The sequence below is a fragment of the Tachysurus fulvidraco genome, chromosome 13, assembly GCF_022655615.1.
Source record: "Tachysurus fulvidraco isolate hzauxx_2018 chromosome 13, HZAU_PFXX_2.0, whole genome shotgun sequence".
NCBI classification, from domain to species: domain Eukaryota; kingdom Metazoa; phylum Chordata; class Actinopteri; order Siluriformes; family Bagridae; genus Tachysurus; species Tachysurus fulvidraco.
In genome coordinates this window covers 23,967,340-23,982,339 of record NC_062530.1, presented here as the reverse complement: position 1 = coordinate 23,982,339, position 15,000 = coordinate 23,967,340, and the positions used below count along the sequence as shown (strand labels likewise).

The 15,000-nt window shown below is 40.5% G+C and overlaps 1 protein-coding gene across 1 annotated transcript in view; it reads left to right on the top strand.

The window, feature by feature from the left end:
• The window catches only part of adamtsl7 (ADAMTS-like 7), a 44,162-nt gene that overhangs the window by 2,534 nt on the left and 26,628 nt on the right, over positions 1 to 15,000 (top strand). Inside the window, exons 4-7 of the mRNA XM_027161319.2 lie at positions 2,001 to 2,347; positions 3,004 to 3,400; positions 4,311 to 4,413; positions 5,485 to 5,621. Of these exons, the coding sequence (XP_027017120.2) occupies positions 2,001 to 2,347; positions 3,004 to 3,400; positions 4,311 to 4,413; positions 5,485 to 5,621 (984 nt within the window). The remainder of the gene's footprint in view (positions 1 to 2,000; positions 2,348 to 3,003; positions 3,401 to 4,310; positions 4,414 to 5,484; positions 5,622 to 15,000) is intronic.

The window sequence follows — 15,000 nt, the reverse complement described above, 5'->3', positions numbered from 1 at the left end:
TATTATTGTTTCTGTTGTGCTTACCTACACAGCGACTTGTATGGTAGATTCTCCACATAAATGGATTCAAATTGTGTAGTCCACAATGTCAGGAGACTTATATTTAACATTTATGGAAGGAGTCACCAGTGTTAGTGCTTTCAGTGTAAAGTCAGAATAAAGTTGTCACTTTTAATAGAGTCCTGCGACACAGGAGACACTTTAGGACCTTATGCTTATTTCCAGTTTCTCAGTAATATGTAAATCTGTGCTTTTTACTTGAGTGACACGAGTATATAACGAGAAATAGCTTGTGTCAAGACACGACGTTCCACACCATTGAACTTATCTGTTAATTGATAAATGGATATGAGCTTTAATTAAAAATAAAAAAGCCACCATTAGGAAATTGTGTAATGGGTTGTTAAAGTTTATGAAGACATCAAGACATGGTTTGCTGGGTGTCTTTATTAGTGATCCTTTGGCAGGTCTGTAATTTTAATATGGCTTTAATTTTAATTTTACATTTAATTCCAAATATGCACCTCTTTGTAGCCTTTTGCCTTTGTAGCTGCTCTACAGCTGGTTCGGTGAATGTTTGGGATTATTATCTGGCTGCCAATTGAAGTGACGTTCAGTGAGTTGTTTGGATCTGAAATATTAGAACACATTAATTTCCTCATCAAATGAACCAGCTATCCATACAATATACTGTATATCATATAGGTCATGAGCAGCTCTGCTCTTCTTCCCATCTGTCCATATGACTTTGTCTTAGAAAGTTTTTAACAAGGTGATTTTGATATTCACATTTCAGGCTGCTTGAACATGACAGGCAATTAACATCAGTGTTCCTGCTTAATAACAAAAGCCCTGATCCACAGCATGGTCCTGGGCTCTTGAGAACGTGTAATCAGCCTTTGTGAACCCCTTTTCAGAAACCTGATCCTGGTGCATGGCTAGAAAAGGAGATAAAAGGTGTGTTATTCATAGATTGCTGATCTGAGACCAATTGGGCTAGCTGGGATTAGGGGAAATAATGGTATTGCTTATCTCAAAGCAAGCATTTAGGGATACTTTTTCTCACTTAGTGTGAAAAGAAGTGGAGAAAGTCAGGTCAGATGTCCGGAAGACAGCAGAGAGCATTGAGAGGTCAGTAGTTCTCAGAGGAAAGAGAGACCACAGTGGCCGACAGATTCGGTTTCAACAGGTGATGATGATGCTGAGGAAGAGGTCCGGGAAAAGTTTTTGCCACAAACATTCTTCCATGACAGAGTGATTAGAATCTGAAATGAACTTTCACTCAGGATTTTAGTGACGGACAGGTGATTCGTCCACTCGCTGAGTCCATCCTGGACTTTCCACTCTGCATGGATCAGCTGTTTGACCCTTTGGTGACCTGGAAGATGACTGAGAGGTTGAGTTACAGGAACAGGAGGGAAGGGGTCTGGCAAATTTGATCTCTGAATAGCCGTCTGGCATTGACGGACAGCCCAGGATGCTGTGCCAGCAATTCCTACTGCCCAAGCTTTGTTCTCTGGTGGGCCACTGCTGCTTGCAGCTCTCCAGGCCTCTATAATATTAATGTACTCAGTTTGAGAGAGAAACATGTGTGAGGGGCCACCAGTTCTGAGACGGGGGAAGTGACAGCAGTAAACCGACGAACACAGCAGCAACTAGCAATAAAAGGAGAGCTTGAATAAGCCTCTCTCTCTCTCTCTCTCTCTCTCTCTCTATATATATATATATATATATATATATATATATATATATATATATATATATATATATATATATATATATAGAGAGAGAGAGAGAGAGAGAGAGAGAGAGAGAAATATAGTGCTATATTTTCCCCCAAATGTCACTAATTAATTGCAGCCTTTACTTATCTCTCTCTAAACACTATTCCCACTACTTAATAATATGTTTTAAAAGAAATAATAAAATAATATAATATAAAAATATATAAATATTACAAAATGTAACGTTTCTGTATGTCATGCTTTAATTGGCTGCAGGTTGTTCCTAGACCCATGACCCTTGAGACTCAGATTTTGGACAGTGACTCTTCTGGATCATGGGGCTCTTGGGGTCCATGGGGTGAATGCTCTCGCACTTGTGGTGGTGGCGTTCAGGAGAAAAGCAGGCCATGCTTACGCACGTACAGCAGTCCATCCACAGTTTATCCCTCCAGACAGGGTCCTCACACGGGGCAACAGGATCCAAGTATTGTCATATCAGCATTAAGACCTTCTGTCCCAGTGCATCATGGTAATAACAGGCCTCTTCCTGAAGCTCAGGGGTCACAACATACCAGTCACGTGGAGACAAGAAAGCAGCAGGGTGAAGCACGGCCTGGGAGGAGGTACTACTTTTTGTTTCAATCATTATTATTAAGTTCAGTATTGGACATCTTTGTCATGTCTTACTCCACCGTGGGGTTAATATGAGGCTCATATGATAGTAGACACTTAAGAATTTGTAGTTTTTCATAAGTGTTTCTGTTTTGACTTATTTGCCTACTTGAAACTGTAGAAAGATTCCAAAAAACAAACAAGAAAACAAACAAACAAACAAACAAACAAACAAACAAACATACAGATGTTTGGATCTTCACAGTGTATGTACTGTAGATATCAAACCCATTTCTGCTCTGTGAGATACCCGGAGTTCTTGTTCATCACCATCTAAAAATTAAACTTGTTATCTTCAACCACTAAAATTCAGTGTAAGTTTATGAACAGAGGGAAAACACACGTCTCACACTGAAAGACAACATTTTAGATCAGACTCACAGCCAGAAAATCATTCATTTGTTCACACTGACGGTCTCTGAACTGGCTTCAGAACTGTGTGTAACAGGACCTGTGGTATAAATTATAATATGTTTGGCCACTTATCTAAGGGGTGATACATTGTGATCAGATCTACAATTGAAAATGATCCTGTATGTAAATACCTATTTGGAATTTATGCTTGAATTGCCATGTACTGTACTTTGTTGCCTCTGTGGTTTCTCAGACGAGGCGGCAGCACTCGGATCAGCCCGGGGATGTACGGTTATGGGAAGATGCCGTTCATTGTCTCCTCGCAGAGAGATTCTGGACAAACTGTGTACAGGGAGCGAAAATCTCGCTCCCCATCCAACCACAGATACAACAGCTACAGACAGCAGCAGAAGAAGTACAGAAATACTCAGCAAAGTCCCTCTCAAAATACCCATCACAGTATAACATCCTGGGTTCCCCTGCACCAGCCTGGCTTGGGTCTCCAGTCCCCGGGGAAACATCAACCTCCTGGCACACTGACGTCAGGTTTTAGCCAAGCTTCAGCTCCTGGGAGACCTCATAACACACACCTACTGCCAGCTTCCTCCTGCTCTGGAGCTGCCAGTCAGTACAAGATCTGCAACATGAATGTAAGAATCTTGAATATTCAAAGCATGAAGATTATGATACTGAGATTACAAATGAAAAATATTCTAGTGCAATGTATGATAAGCTTGCAGGCATTTGGGGATGTTCTGAATGGCAGCTGAGCAAGGAAACAACCAGTGTGGAAAATAATTTGGTTGATTTCCAATATACTTTAAATTCACGGTAATTAAAGCAACGCAAAGAATTAGTGTTCAATGAATTAAATAATACCACAAAATGCTTTTTATCTGTTTGTAGTTACATCCTTATCGATGACCGAGCAGAACCGGGCATTTAAGCAGCACTGTAGTATAACACGTCTACCACCATCCAGGACATCCAAGGACGTTAATACCTGCCTAATGATTTTGTCCTTGAAATATTTAAGCTCTGGTATTGTGTGTAAAATTTCCAGTGCTTGTTGAGGCAGAGAAGATTTTGGTATGTGCGTATATGTGAACGAGGTGGGAGTTAACGTCTCCTCAGAGCGATCATAAAAACCAGAATTATCCGGGGGGCGGGAATGTTACCGAGTCAGGGGTTTAGGCACACACTTCTCTCTGACAGCTTTAAGAGCGTAGGCCATGGATTATATGTGGAATTGCTAAATGCGTGAAATGAGTGTGACTTATTAGGTATTAGAAAGTGCTTCTGGTCATGATGTGTGTTTTAGAGGTTCACTGGGATTTATGGTATAAGTTGATGAATGTTTTGAAATTTAGAAAGTTACTGTGGAAATATGTTACAGGGATAATATCTTTGACCTGTATAAGAATGCTCACAATGAAAAAAATCTGCAAAATCAGAACTTGCGTGTTTTTCACTCTTTACGTGTGTGTGTGTGTGTGTGTGTGTGTGTGTGTGTGTGTGTGTGTGTGTGTGTGTGTGTGTGTGTGTGTGTGTGTGTGTCAGTCTTGTCCTCCTGCCAGCAGGAATATCAGAGACATCCAGTGTTCCTCCTATAACAATCACCCCTTCATGGGCCGTCTCTATGAATGGGAACCTTTCAACGAAGGTGAGATTTTCATGTCACTTTCTTTAAATTCATCATCTTTCATATATTTTGCCATCTTTTTTCCCCCTGAAATATGAACCGACATGTTATGTTACTGTTGCTGTTTGTGTGGCTTTAATGTATTTTATACCTTTGCTCCAGCTCTGTATATTATGTATTAGTGTCACCAGGCAACAGGAATCACACAGAGCTCTTACAGACTTTCTGGACAGTAATACGAACACAGCACATCAGATACATGTCAAAATGTCAGCTTAGTTAATGAATGAAAGGATTGTGAATAATGCAGTTGGAATGTAAGCAAATTGGGTTTAATAAATGTGACGTTAGATTTTAATCCTGCTGTTTTTGCCCACGCTAAAATGTTCTGTCATGTTGGTGCATATTTTAGATGTAGTTCGTTTGAGCAGAGATTTCACGAGATTTCAGCCTTTTTCATGCAAGTAAATTTACCATATTTTTTTTTACACATTTTGCACGTCACTTGGTTTCATATCTATAACATTAAGAAGGTAAGATCATGACATAATGTTGATGTAATTCATACACTTTTATAAAGAAATACTTTAAAATCTGTAATATTCCACCACAGCATTTGCACAAAATAGAATTCTGACCAATCAGAATTAAGAATTCAACTGTGCTATGGTGTAAAAGTCTGTAATGGATTTTAAATGATTCCACCCTTTATTGTGTTGTCGTTATCTTTACTCTGCACTAATCAGCTCTAATGTGCCGTATCTGCTCCCTGGTTAGTGTGTGATTAAGGTGCTCTCTAACCGACACAAATCTAGCAGGTATTAATATCCTCTTAGGGTCCTCAAAGTACAGTACTGGCTGTGAAGTGTGACAGAGTTTGGTAAAGAAAGAGAGCCTACTATAAACACTGAAGTGAATTGTGGGTATTTTGTACTCTAATAGGTACAATTTTGGAAGCTAAGCTATCACAGTGTCAATGCACAAGATATTCCCCTGCGTCCTGTGTGTCCTCAAACTGGGTAACGAGTATACACAGTAACGATTATGCTGTTAGTGTTTTTTTTTATTGTGTTTTTCTGTAATTTTTTCCAGTTCCTGGAGATCAGCTCTGTGAGCTTAATTGCCGTGCGATCGGATTCCGTTTCTATGTCCGCCAATCGGAAAGAGTCATCGACGGGACTCCGTGTGGACAGAACGGGTCGGCCATCTGCGTGGCTGGGACATGTCAGGTAAGACAGAAGATAAGTGAACATGGGTGTCACTTAATGCGCGCGTGATTGGTGATTACTGTTGTGTCCGTTCAGAAGCACATTAATCCTCATAGTGATGGGAATTCAGTCTCATTTCAGAGAGTCACATTATTTGACTCTCCTCGCCCTCGTCTTTCAGCTCCTAAACAACCCTCTGTTGTTTACACCAGTGATCGCTCTCCTTTGCCTGTGTATAGTGACATACTGGTTCATTAACTGGTGCTCTACATTCTAAGTAACAAAATCACGTTATTTCCAATTGCATTTTATCATAAATATTTTTTAAAATGACATAACCGTAAATCAGCAAAGAACACTTGTAAAATCACAACTGGTTAAGGCTCTGGGTTGTTGATTGGAGGATCGGGGTTCAAGGCCCAGCACAGCCAAGCTGCCAATGCTGGGCTCTTGAGCAAGACCCTCAACCCTCCCTGCTCCAGGGGTGCCGTATCATGGCTGCCCCTGCACTCTGACCCCAACCTCATCAGTTGGGGCATGTGAAGAAAAGAATTCCGCTGTAATGTACTGTGTATATGTGGCGATAATAAAGGCTTCTATATTTTTATATCAGTGTATCTGGAAGTAAAACATTTGTCTCTGTTTTCACACAAAAGCAGTGACTGAGGATGAAAGAATACAAGAATGAGTTATTTGCATACAATGGTCTACTGATACAAAAAACAGCTTATATATAAGTGAGCTGATTCTCAATGTTAATATATTGTCATGCCATTTAATGTATCTGGCACTTTCATCCAGATTCTCTACATTTGTTCATGATTAATAAACCAAATATATTATTAAAGGGATTAAGTATAAGAAGTGTATAATGTAGTGTCAGGAGTGGCCAGCAGATGGCAGAAAAGCAGTAAATTATCCCCCAGTATGAGTTCTGAGGCTTTGTTCACAAACTGGATTACATCTTTTAAAAATAGCTTGAGTTGTTTGTGGTCCAAGATTCACACACACACACACACACACACACACACACACACACACACACACACACACACACACACACACACACACACACACACACACACACACACACACACACACACACTCATTGGCTTATGTTTTTGTCTATTTTTTTGTTGTTGTTTGTTTTGTTTGTTTGTTTGTTTGTTTTTATCTTTTGCATTTATTTTGACCGATTTCTGTCCTGAATATTCACTTTTTAAGATGAAATTGCTGATAAAACCCAAACTGCAGGTTCAACAGTTTCTACTTGTGATGCAAAAAAATTGTAAACATATTCTCTTATAAAAGATAGAGTTTGGAGTTTCAAAGTTTGTTATATCTTTAGTAATAAATGAATAAGAAAAAACCTTAGAGTGGAAAAAACTTGATCAAGTGCCCTCTAGGGTGCCTGCTACATGTGAGAGAACTTTATCAACTTCATACAGTTCATACAGTGCCCTATAGGCTTCTCTACATGTGAAAATATTAGCTTCAGGTGCTTTTGTGTGTGAGAAAATGTGTGAAAATGAGTGACTGTGGTACTCAATAAGGTTTCAATGCCTTTAGATCACCAGAATATTTATTTGCCTTTTGGGCTTTAATAGAGTTTGTTGGAAACTTGAGAATTTTTTTCTGCCTTTAGGTCTGTGTGTGGCTCTAGAACACCCGTATGTTTCTTTGCCTTTAGGGCTGTGTGTGTGGCTTTAGATCACCAGCATGCTTCTTTGCCTTCAGGGCTGTGTGTCGCTGTAGATCGTCAGTAGCTTTCTTTGCCTTTAGGGCTGTGTGCTGCTGAAGTTCATCACTAGGTTTCTTTCCTATCAGTGTTGTGTGTGCTGCTGAAGTTCATCACTAGGTTTCTTTGTCTTTAGGGCTGTGTGGCTGTGGATCACCAGTAGATTTTTCTGCCTATAGGGCTTTATGTGAGAGACTCTATGGTTCAGCTGTAGGTTTCTTTTCCTTTTGGTTCTTGTGTGTGACTCTATTGGCTACCAGTAAGCTTTAATGATTTAAAGGATTTAACTCTGTGTACGGGACAGTTTTAATACTTTTTGAACTGTTTCTGGGCTGTGATTCTTTGCACACTAAAAAGTCCTGATGCCTTTGGGGCTGTGTGTGACTCAGTGACTCCCCACTGAGTTTCATTGATTTGAGGTATTAATGCTCTTGGATTTGTTTTCTTGATCTTTGTTCCTGTGGCCAGTTTTAAATCTTTTAGAGCTGGGTGAAATGCATATATTTCTCAGAGTAAAGATGTAATGCCCTTCAGGTTAGAACAGATATCTGGCTCATGTCCCGCAGCATTGGCTTTAGTCTTGCTGTTGCATGCCGGAATGTCAGCGGGGGCTGCTCAGATTTGTCTTTGCTGCCTGGGAATGCACGCCGTTGGAGATTGTTAGAGGTCAGTGTCGTAAATTACGCCACCACACAGACCAACGCATGAGGCCAGTGTTGCTGAGGCAAAGCTGATTGGCAGAATGACCCTGAATGAATGATGTCATGTGCTGTGTTGGAGTACTGCTGGTGTTTTATGTGTCATGTGTTATTTATGGACATTGAGCTGGTTTTTGTGGTTCTGTAACAAAGCCTCCATCCTGACATGGGGCATTTATTCTGACCTAAATAGCATCAATCAGAGCACACACAACTTTTCCTGTGTTGTTATGTAGTAGGGATGTAACTGGAAATGCCCTCAATATGCCCTCAATCTCCTGTGACCTCCAAATCCTGGAGTTACACTATTCTTATCTCCAGAGCTTTCAGAGATCTAACTTGTGATGTGTGTTTTAGTCACATCCTAGCACTTCTGTAGAGAGCTAAAAGCGTCTCTGATTTAAAACAATTCCATAAATAAGTAAAAGTAAAATGACTTCTAACAGTGCAGTGGTAACATACCAGTAGGCGTACGGTACCTAGGCTTTCGTTTTCTTTACTGATGGTACACTGTACCATTCTGTGGTCAGAGATGCCTACTGGAACAATAAAACACTCAAACTGGAACAATAAAACACTTAAACTGGAACAAAGACAGCAGCTGATGTTTAAAACCATAAAACCGATCCATTCTTGTTAGGGAGAGTGTGGCATGGCATTGGAATGAGAATGTCATGGGCCCATGTGTCTCTGTTTTTTATTGAAAGTTCTCCTTTTATCGCTCATGGGCCTCCATCATTTCCAAGAGGCTTACGGGAAGCCACATGAGGGAATTATCTGTTGTAGAGTTAAAATCTCCACCTAAAATGAAAATATCGGTAGTGTTGCAGCTAGCAATCACATTTTTTAGTTTATCACACACAGCTACAAACAAACATCTCATTCTCATTAAAAGCTTTCACTTTTAAAAGCCTCCCATTTAAAATCTCTTCTACTGAATAGGAACAAATAAAATTGGGACTAACCAGTTACGATGTGAATTCTATTCATTAACATAAAAAACTCCACACATTCTACTAGTCACCTTCAGAATGTTTCAGATTAAAGATTTCCACATCGATAAAAGCTCCTTTTCTTCTAAAACGTTTGACATCATGCACAAACTGTTTGCGGTCAGGGAAAAACTATTCAATTGCAACATACCATTTGGTGGTTGTTAAAAAAAATCTTAAATGTCTTCAGCACTGTAAATGACATTTATCTGTTACTCCGGAGAGTCTGACATTCGGTCATCACTGTCTGATTAATTTCCTCCACCTTTATGTCTTTTTTGCTTGTTTCTCTCTTTGTCCCTTTGTCTAGTTTTCCCTCTTAGTTGGAACTTTAAAAAAGAGCTCACACCCCATTTCTCCATATCTGCTTACTGGCTGGTGTTTCCAACTGATGTTGAAGCTCTAGTGGTCTTCTGGGCTGTAGGCTAGGCTTGGGGCTCACTCTCCTTCAGTTCTGATACATCAGCAGCTCCGGGGCCCTCAACAGCTGGCCGAACTGTAATCGCAGGGGGTACGACCCCAGAAACACATGGGTCACTTCAAAGTAGCCCCGAAAAATATACAACAACACAGAAAAATAATGTAATAATAATAATGTAATCTGTCCAACAACACAGAACTTTTAGCTCTTCACAGAACAGTATTTAGTTCTTCCATTACTTCTTTAAAAAACATAAGAAGACATTAGAAGACACCATGTGACCAGTGGAGACTCACAACTAAGCGGGTCTTAACGGTCAAGGCAATTACCGTACCGAGTCACTACATCTAAAATGAAAGGAGGGACATTCGACAGAATTTGGAGACTTTTTTTTACCAGGGAACTGAGGAGAGAATCTATTTTATGCTCATTGTTACTTGCGATGCCTTTTTTAGTCAGTTTTCCTACTTTGTCAACATTGTTCAAAGAAATCACAATTGCACTATTCATTCGGGAGGCAGAGAGACAGGAGAGACAGTGAGAGAGAGAGAGAGAGAGAGAGAGAGAGAGAGAGAGAGAGAGAGAGAGAGAGAGAGAGAGAGAGAGAGAGAGAGAGAGAGAGAGAGAGAGAGAGAGAGAGAGAGAGAGAGAGAGAGAGAGAGAGAGAGAGAGAGCACTTGTGGTTGTTTTTATTCTACAGCCCTGTTGCTTCATCTCGGTCTCCAACATCACAACAGTGTCAGAATAAATCTGCAAATATAAAATTGACCGCAAATATTGTATGTGGTCACATACATGATGAAACTGCGTGTAGAGCTTGTTTTTTTTAGAGATGTAGACAGTCAAATCAGAGAGCGGGCACAGCCATCTGTCCCACAAGACTGGCTTCCTCATGTATCTCAGGCAGAGAAAACTACAAGAGCTTTTGGAACTGGACTTCAGGCTGCAGATCAAACATGAATCTCTTCAATCTCTTCTTGGCTCCAGACAAGCTGGAGTTCTCTAACATCCTGTAAAGATGAAGAAAGCAAAACCCTGTACTTGTTGACTCTCCAGCACGGCTTAGCTCTGCAACTCTGTTTTCCGTGTGAGAATTTCTCCACAAGAACTGTCCAAGAACATGACTAATGCTGCCTCTTGGCACTCTCTACCTTCACTTTTTTCTTGCTGCGATTTGTAGCTCGTCGTGTAATAGTAGCAGTCATTCTTGCAGCATAGAAGGAAGGATTTCGGTTTCAGCGTTTTCTGGCTCCGAAGAGAATCCGTAAATGTTTTCTCCCACTCTAGTAAGCCGAGCGATTAAAAGTAAGACAGCTCACTGCATGCACACAAGCTTTAGCAGAGAACACTTTATCACTCGGTTGGCAGCTTGTAGAGGACCAATCCAGTTTTTTCCCCCAACCTAGCCTCTGTCTGTAGCATGTGTGTGAGTAAAGGATGTAACCAACATGAAAGAAGGCCATACATCACTCACTACAGAGTTTTATCTAACACTCTGACTATGACTCCAGATTGTAAAAAATGACGCAATCCAACTGTATGCTATGAAGGATAGGTGTCGATGAACCGAGCACTGAGAAAATATCAAGAGGAGAATCTTCAGCGTGTTCCTAAAATAAAAGTAACCTGATAAAACTTCTTTAAACATATCCAAACAGATCCAAATGGCATACTATACACTCTGCACACCTGCACTCTGCACTATGTTCTCTAGCGTCTAGTGAATAATGAATTTTAGATCGGCTCGTATCGTCTCTAATGGAACACTAATGCTTTTCTTGCTAACCAGAAAAAAGAAACATTAAACCAGAAAATCATCTCAAGCACCTGCGTACATCTGGTCTAAATTGTTCTCTAGGTAAATATTGATGCACCTTTTGAACTTCACAGACTGAATGCATCCCTTAATGAATGAATAAAGTGCCAATATTTGAAGAAGCGAATTCGCTCTTTCTTCTCTCCCTGCAGTTTGTTTTGGTCTTCAGTTCAATGGCCTGAATTCTACAGTACATGGCTCAAGGAGCAGAACAGTAGACAAATCCTGCGGCTTTGTGGAAGTTTTATAAGGATTATAAGGAATCTTCTTTATAAAGAACTGTGTATGTGAGTGTGTGAAGAAACTGTTGTGTACGAACAAGATCGAGCCTTTTGGTGAAAAATTTTTGGTTTAAATAATTCAGTATTTGTCAGCTAGCTTCAGTCAACTATGCGTTACGATTGTTTTCCAACAGCAGAACATCCTGAAATAGTTTATACCAGTGGTCTCCGGTCAATGTTTGATAATTTTACCACGGCCCGCTGGGGGTGGGGGGTGGCGGCGGCTATACAATTAAATTAAAATTAATAATTTTTATTTAATTGTATTTAAACATGACTTTTTAACTCACTACAACGCTGAATCAAAGAGAACCCTGAGCTTGTTTCTTTGCAACGAGACGGTTCCATCTGGGGTAATAGGAGACAATGACACCCGAAGTGTGTCGCTTATGTCCAGTTTATTCCGTTGTTTTGTTTCTCTCAGATCCCGGTTAACCTCTCGGCCATGGAAAGTCACACAAACCCGAAAGAAATACACCACAGTAAATAAAATGGAAATAATTTAATGTTCCTTGGGCGGCCCGGTACCATTTGGTCCACGGACCGGTACCGGTCCGCGGCCTGTGGGTTGGGGACCACTGGTTTATACCACTAATGAGATTTTTTTATTTTGGCTTATTATTAATCCTTTTATAGTCGCATTTAATGATGTGGAATGACCACAAAACAAGCTTCTGTTTTCACTTACAGTACTTTACAGCAGCTGTAATCTAATACATCTTTTCTTCACTCTTGAAGTAGAAGAAATCAAAAATGACTGTACTTACTTCTTTAAAGTTTTTCTCTGGATACCTTCTAACAGGAAAAAGTTTTCTCTTCATCCTATACCAAAACTTTTAACCTGTTTATTATTACATTTATATCATGGACAGTCTCCATTATCATCATCATCATCATCATCATCATCATCATCATCATCATCATCGCAAGTCCCTGATCGATTTTTTGCTATAGAAAAGATAACATGTCAGAACGAGTTCATTAATATACTGTAGCTGTGCGAGCTGCTGTTATAGAAAATGTGAGAATGCTGTGGTGTACACAGTGTAACCCAATTCTGTCACTCGCCTTCCCTGTGCACCGGAATACCGGCGTTGTTTTTGGAGCTGTTCCTTTAGTCAGGTTTGACAATTAGGGAGTGAAGAGTTTAGTTTACAGCTTCATTCCAGCAGTGTTCCCAGGAGCCTGAGAGTTACTGTACGCCATTCACAGGCATCTACTTTCTTCTGTTTTGATTGACAGCTTTGTCCGACGTGTGCTCTCATCACCCGATATCTACGTGCTCTAGTTCATTTCAGTATCGATTCAATTTGAGAGTAGGATTTGGAGACTTGCGATGTGACTTTAAACCCTCCCAACCAACTCGTCTGCGTCGCAACCATGGATAAACTTTCTGCTACTATCGAAATGGCTTCCTCTGAAAAGTTTCATATGCAAGGAGCAGAAAAAGAGTGTTTGGATGTGCAGCTGAGAAGGTTGCAAGTGGGTGTCAGGGTGTATGAGAAATCCAGTTTTGTGGAAAAAAAAAACCCAAAAAACATGTGGTTCTTGAGTTGTCCCCAGTGCTCTCCCAGTAAGCCCATCTGGTTTATGCATTGTGTCCCGGGTGTCTGTGGTGCTCTTGTTAAACTGAGAGACAGGGGATCTGAAATCCAGCCACTTTGGAGCTATCACATCTGAACATACTATCTCTCATCTCTCTGTTTCACACAAGCACACGTTGGCAGCCATGTTGCTCCTCAGAGCTCTGAACCAGGGAAGGATAGAGGGAACGTAGGTCATCTGTGATGGAGAGAAAGGCCCTCAGGCATCATAAATTATCTCAGCACTAAAATCTGTGTGCTGCTGTGGCTTTACTGTGGCTGATGCACATCTTATGCTCCTGCTGAAACCTCTCCTTTCGCACTATGGAGCTTTGGTGCAATGGTATACTTATTTCTTAAGTGGATAATCTCACCTGGATGCTGCATAAAGACCATCTGCAACTCTGAACGTTTCTTCCTCATGTCCTCTCAGGACATTTTTCTCATCACTCTTGCCTGTCTCATTACAGATATAATGACACATCCAAATTTCCGTGCATAAATGTGAGCCGTAGTAACTACTTTGGCCATAAAAATCTACATAATTACGAAGTTCACTTGCAAAGACTGAGGACTTTTCTCCAAGCTGAAAATTGCACCCAAGAGTTTGAAGGATGTTTTGAAATGTACTTTTGGCTTTCACATTTCACACGCTCGCAAACCAGAAGGGTCACTTTACATCGTGCCAGAAATTATTTCACACTTCTGGAAACAAAAACAATCAGAACTTGAGGATGATGAGATGTTGTTCAAGCCCTAGCACTGCCAAGCTGCCACTGTTGGGCCCTTATCATGACCTGTGACATGCCTGACCCTGGGATATGTGAAGAAAGAATTTCACTGTGCTGTAATGTGTATGTGACAAAATAAAGGCTTTTATTCTACAGATGTCCGCAAATATTTTAACCTGTCATGTACTTGGAAGTAGAGGTCTTCACGGGTCCACTTAGATCCGAAAACCCGAGGTCCGACCCGAGACCCGAGCGGGTTCGGGTCTAAAAGTTTCATGTGTACCTCGGACACGAGTCGGGTCTAATAATAGCGGCATCGGGTCTCGGGTGATTTAAAATGAATGTGTTTTTACCGAACGGACCCGAGAAGACCCAGACTACTGTATCTCGTGTGTGTGCATCGACTCGAGTCCTTTTCCAACCTCTCCTCTGTTTGCTAAGACTGCTTGTGACACGTGGCTGGCGGTAAGCTAATTTTCATTGAAACAGACCTGTCAATCAATTTTTAATCCACACTGTAGTGGTTACTTTAGTGTAGAGTTATGCAACATTCGTGTCCAGTCGGGTTAAATAAAAATTGACAACGGGTCGGGTCGGACTCGGGTCTAATTTTTTCAGGTTTGTCTCGGGTGGTTTCTTTCTTAAAAAAAGAGAGAGAGAGAGAGAGAGAGAGAGAGAGAGAGAGAGAGATATGATAGAAAGATAGAGGCATGCAAATAAATAAAAGCCTTTGAAATAGATTCCCAAATGAACAAGCCTATAAGTGACAGTGATGCCATGAGGCAACTTGAGGAAGGGCTCGAGAGGAACCAGACGTTTGTGTCACACAATACAGTGTATGTAGTATTGTTATTTTTATGATCTCTTGATAATGTATCAACTCTTTTCTGGATGATTCCGCTGACTGTAATCATGCATGAATAATATCATTAATCGTAATAAGAGTTAAAGAACGATTACGTTACGATCTACGTTGCGTTATCTCTGCAGGACCTTGAAGTCAATGACCACTGCATGAAATCTAATTCAAATGTTTATGTGTGTTTTTTGGACACTTGCACTGCCTCCAATCTCTGTTCAACATGTTGATTAAGTTACTCAAAAATGAAAATGTAAAGAAACTTCGTGCACTTCCTGCAC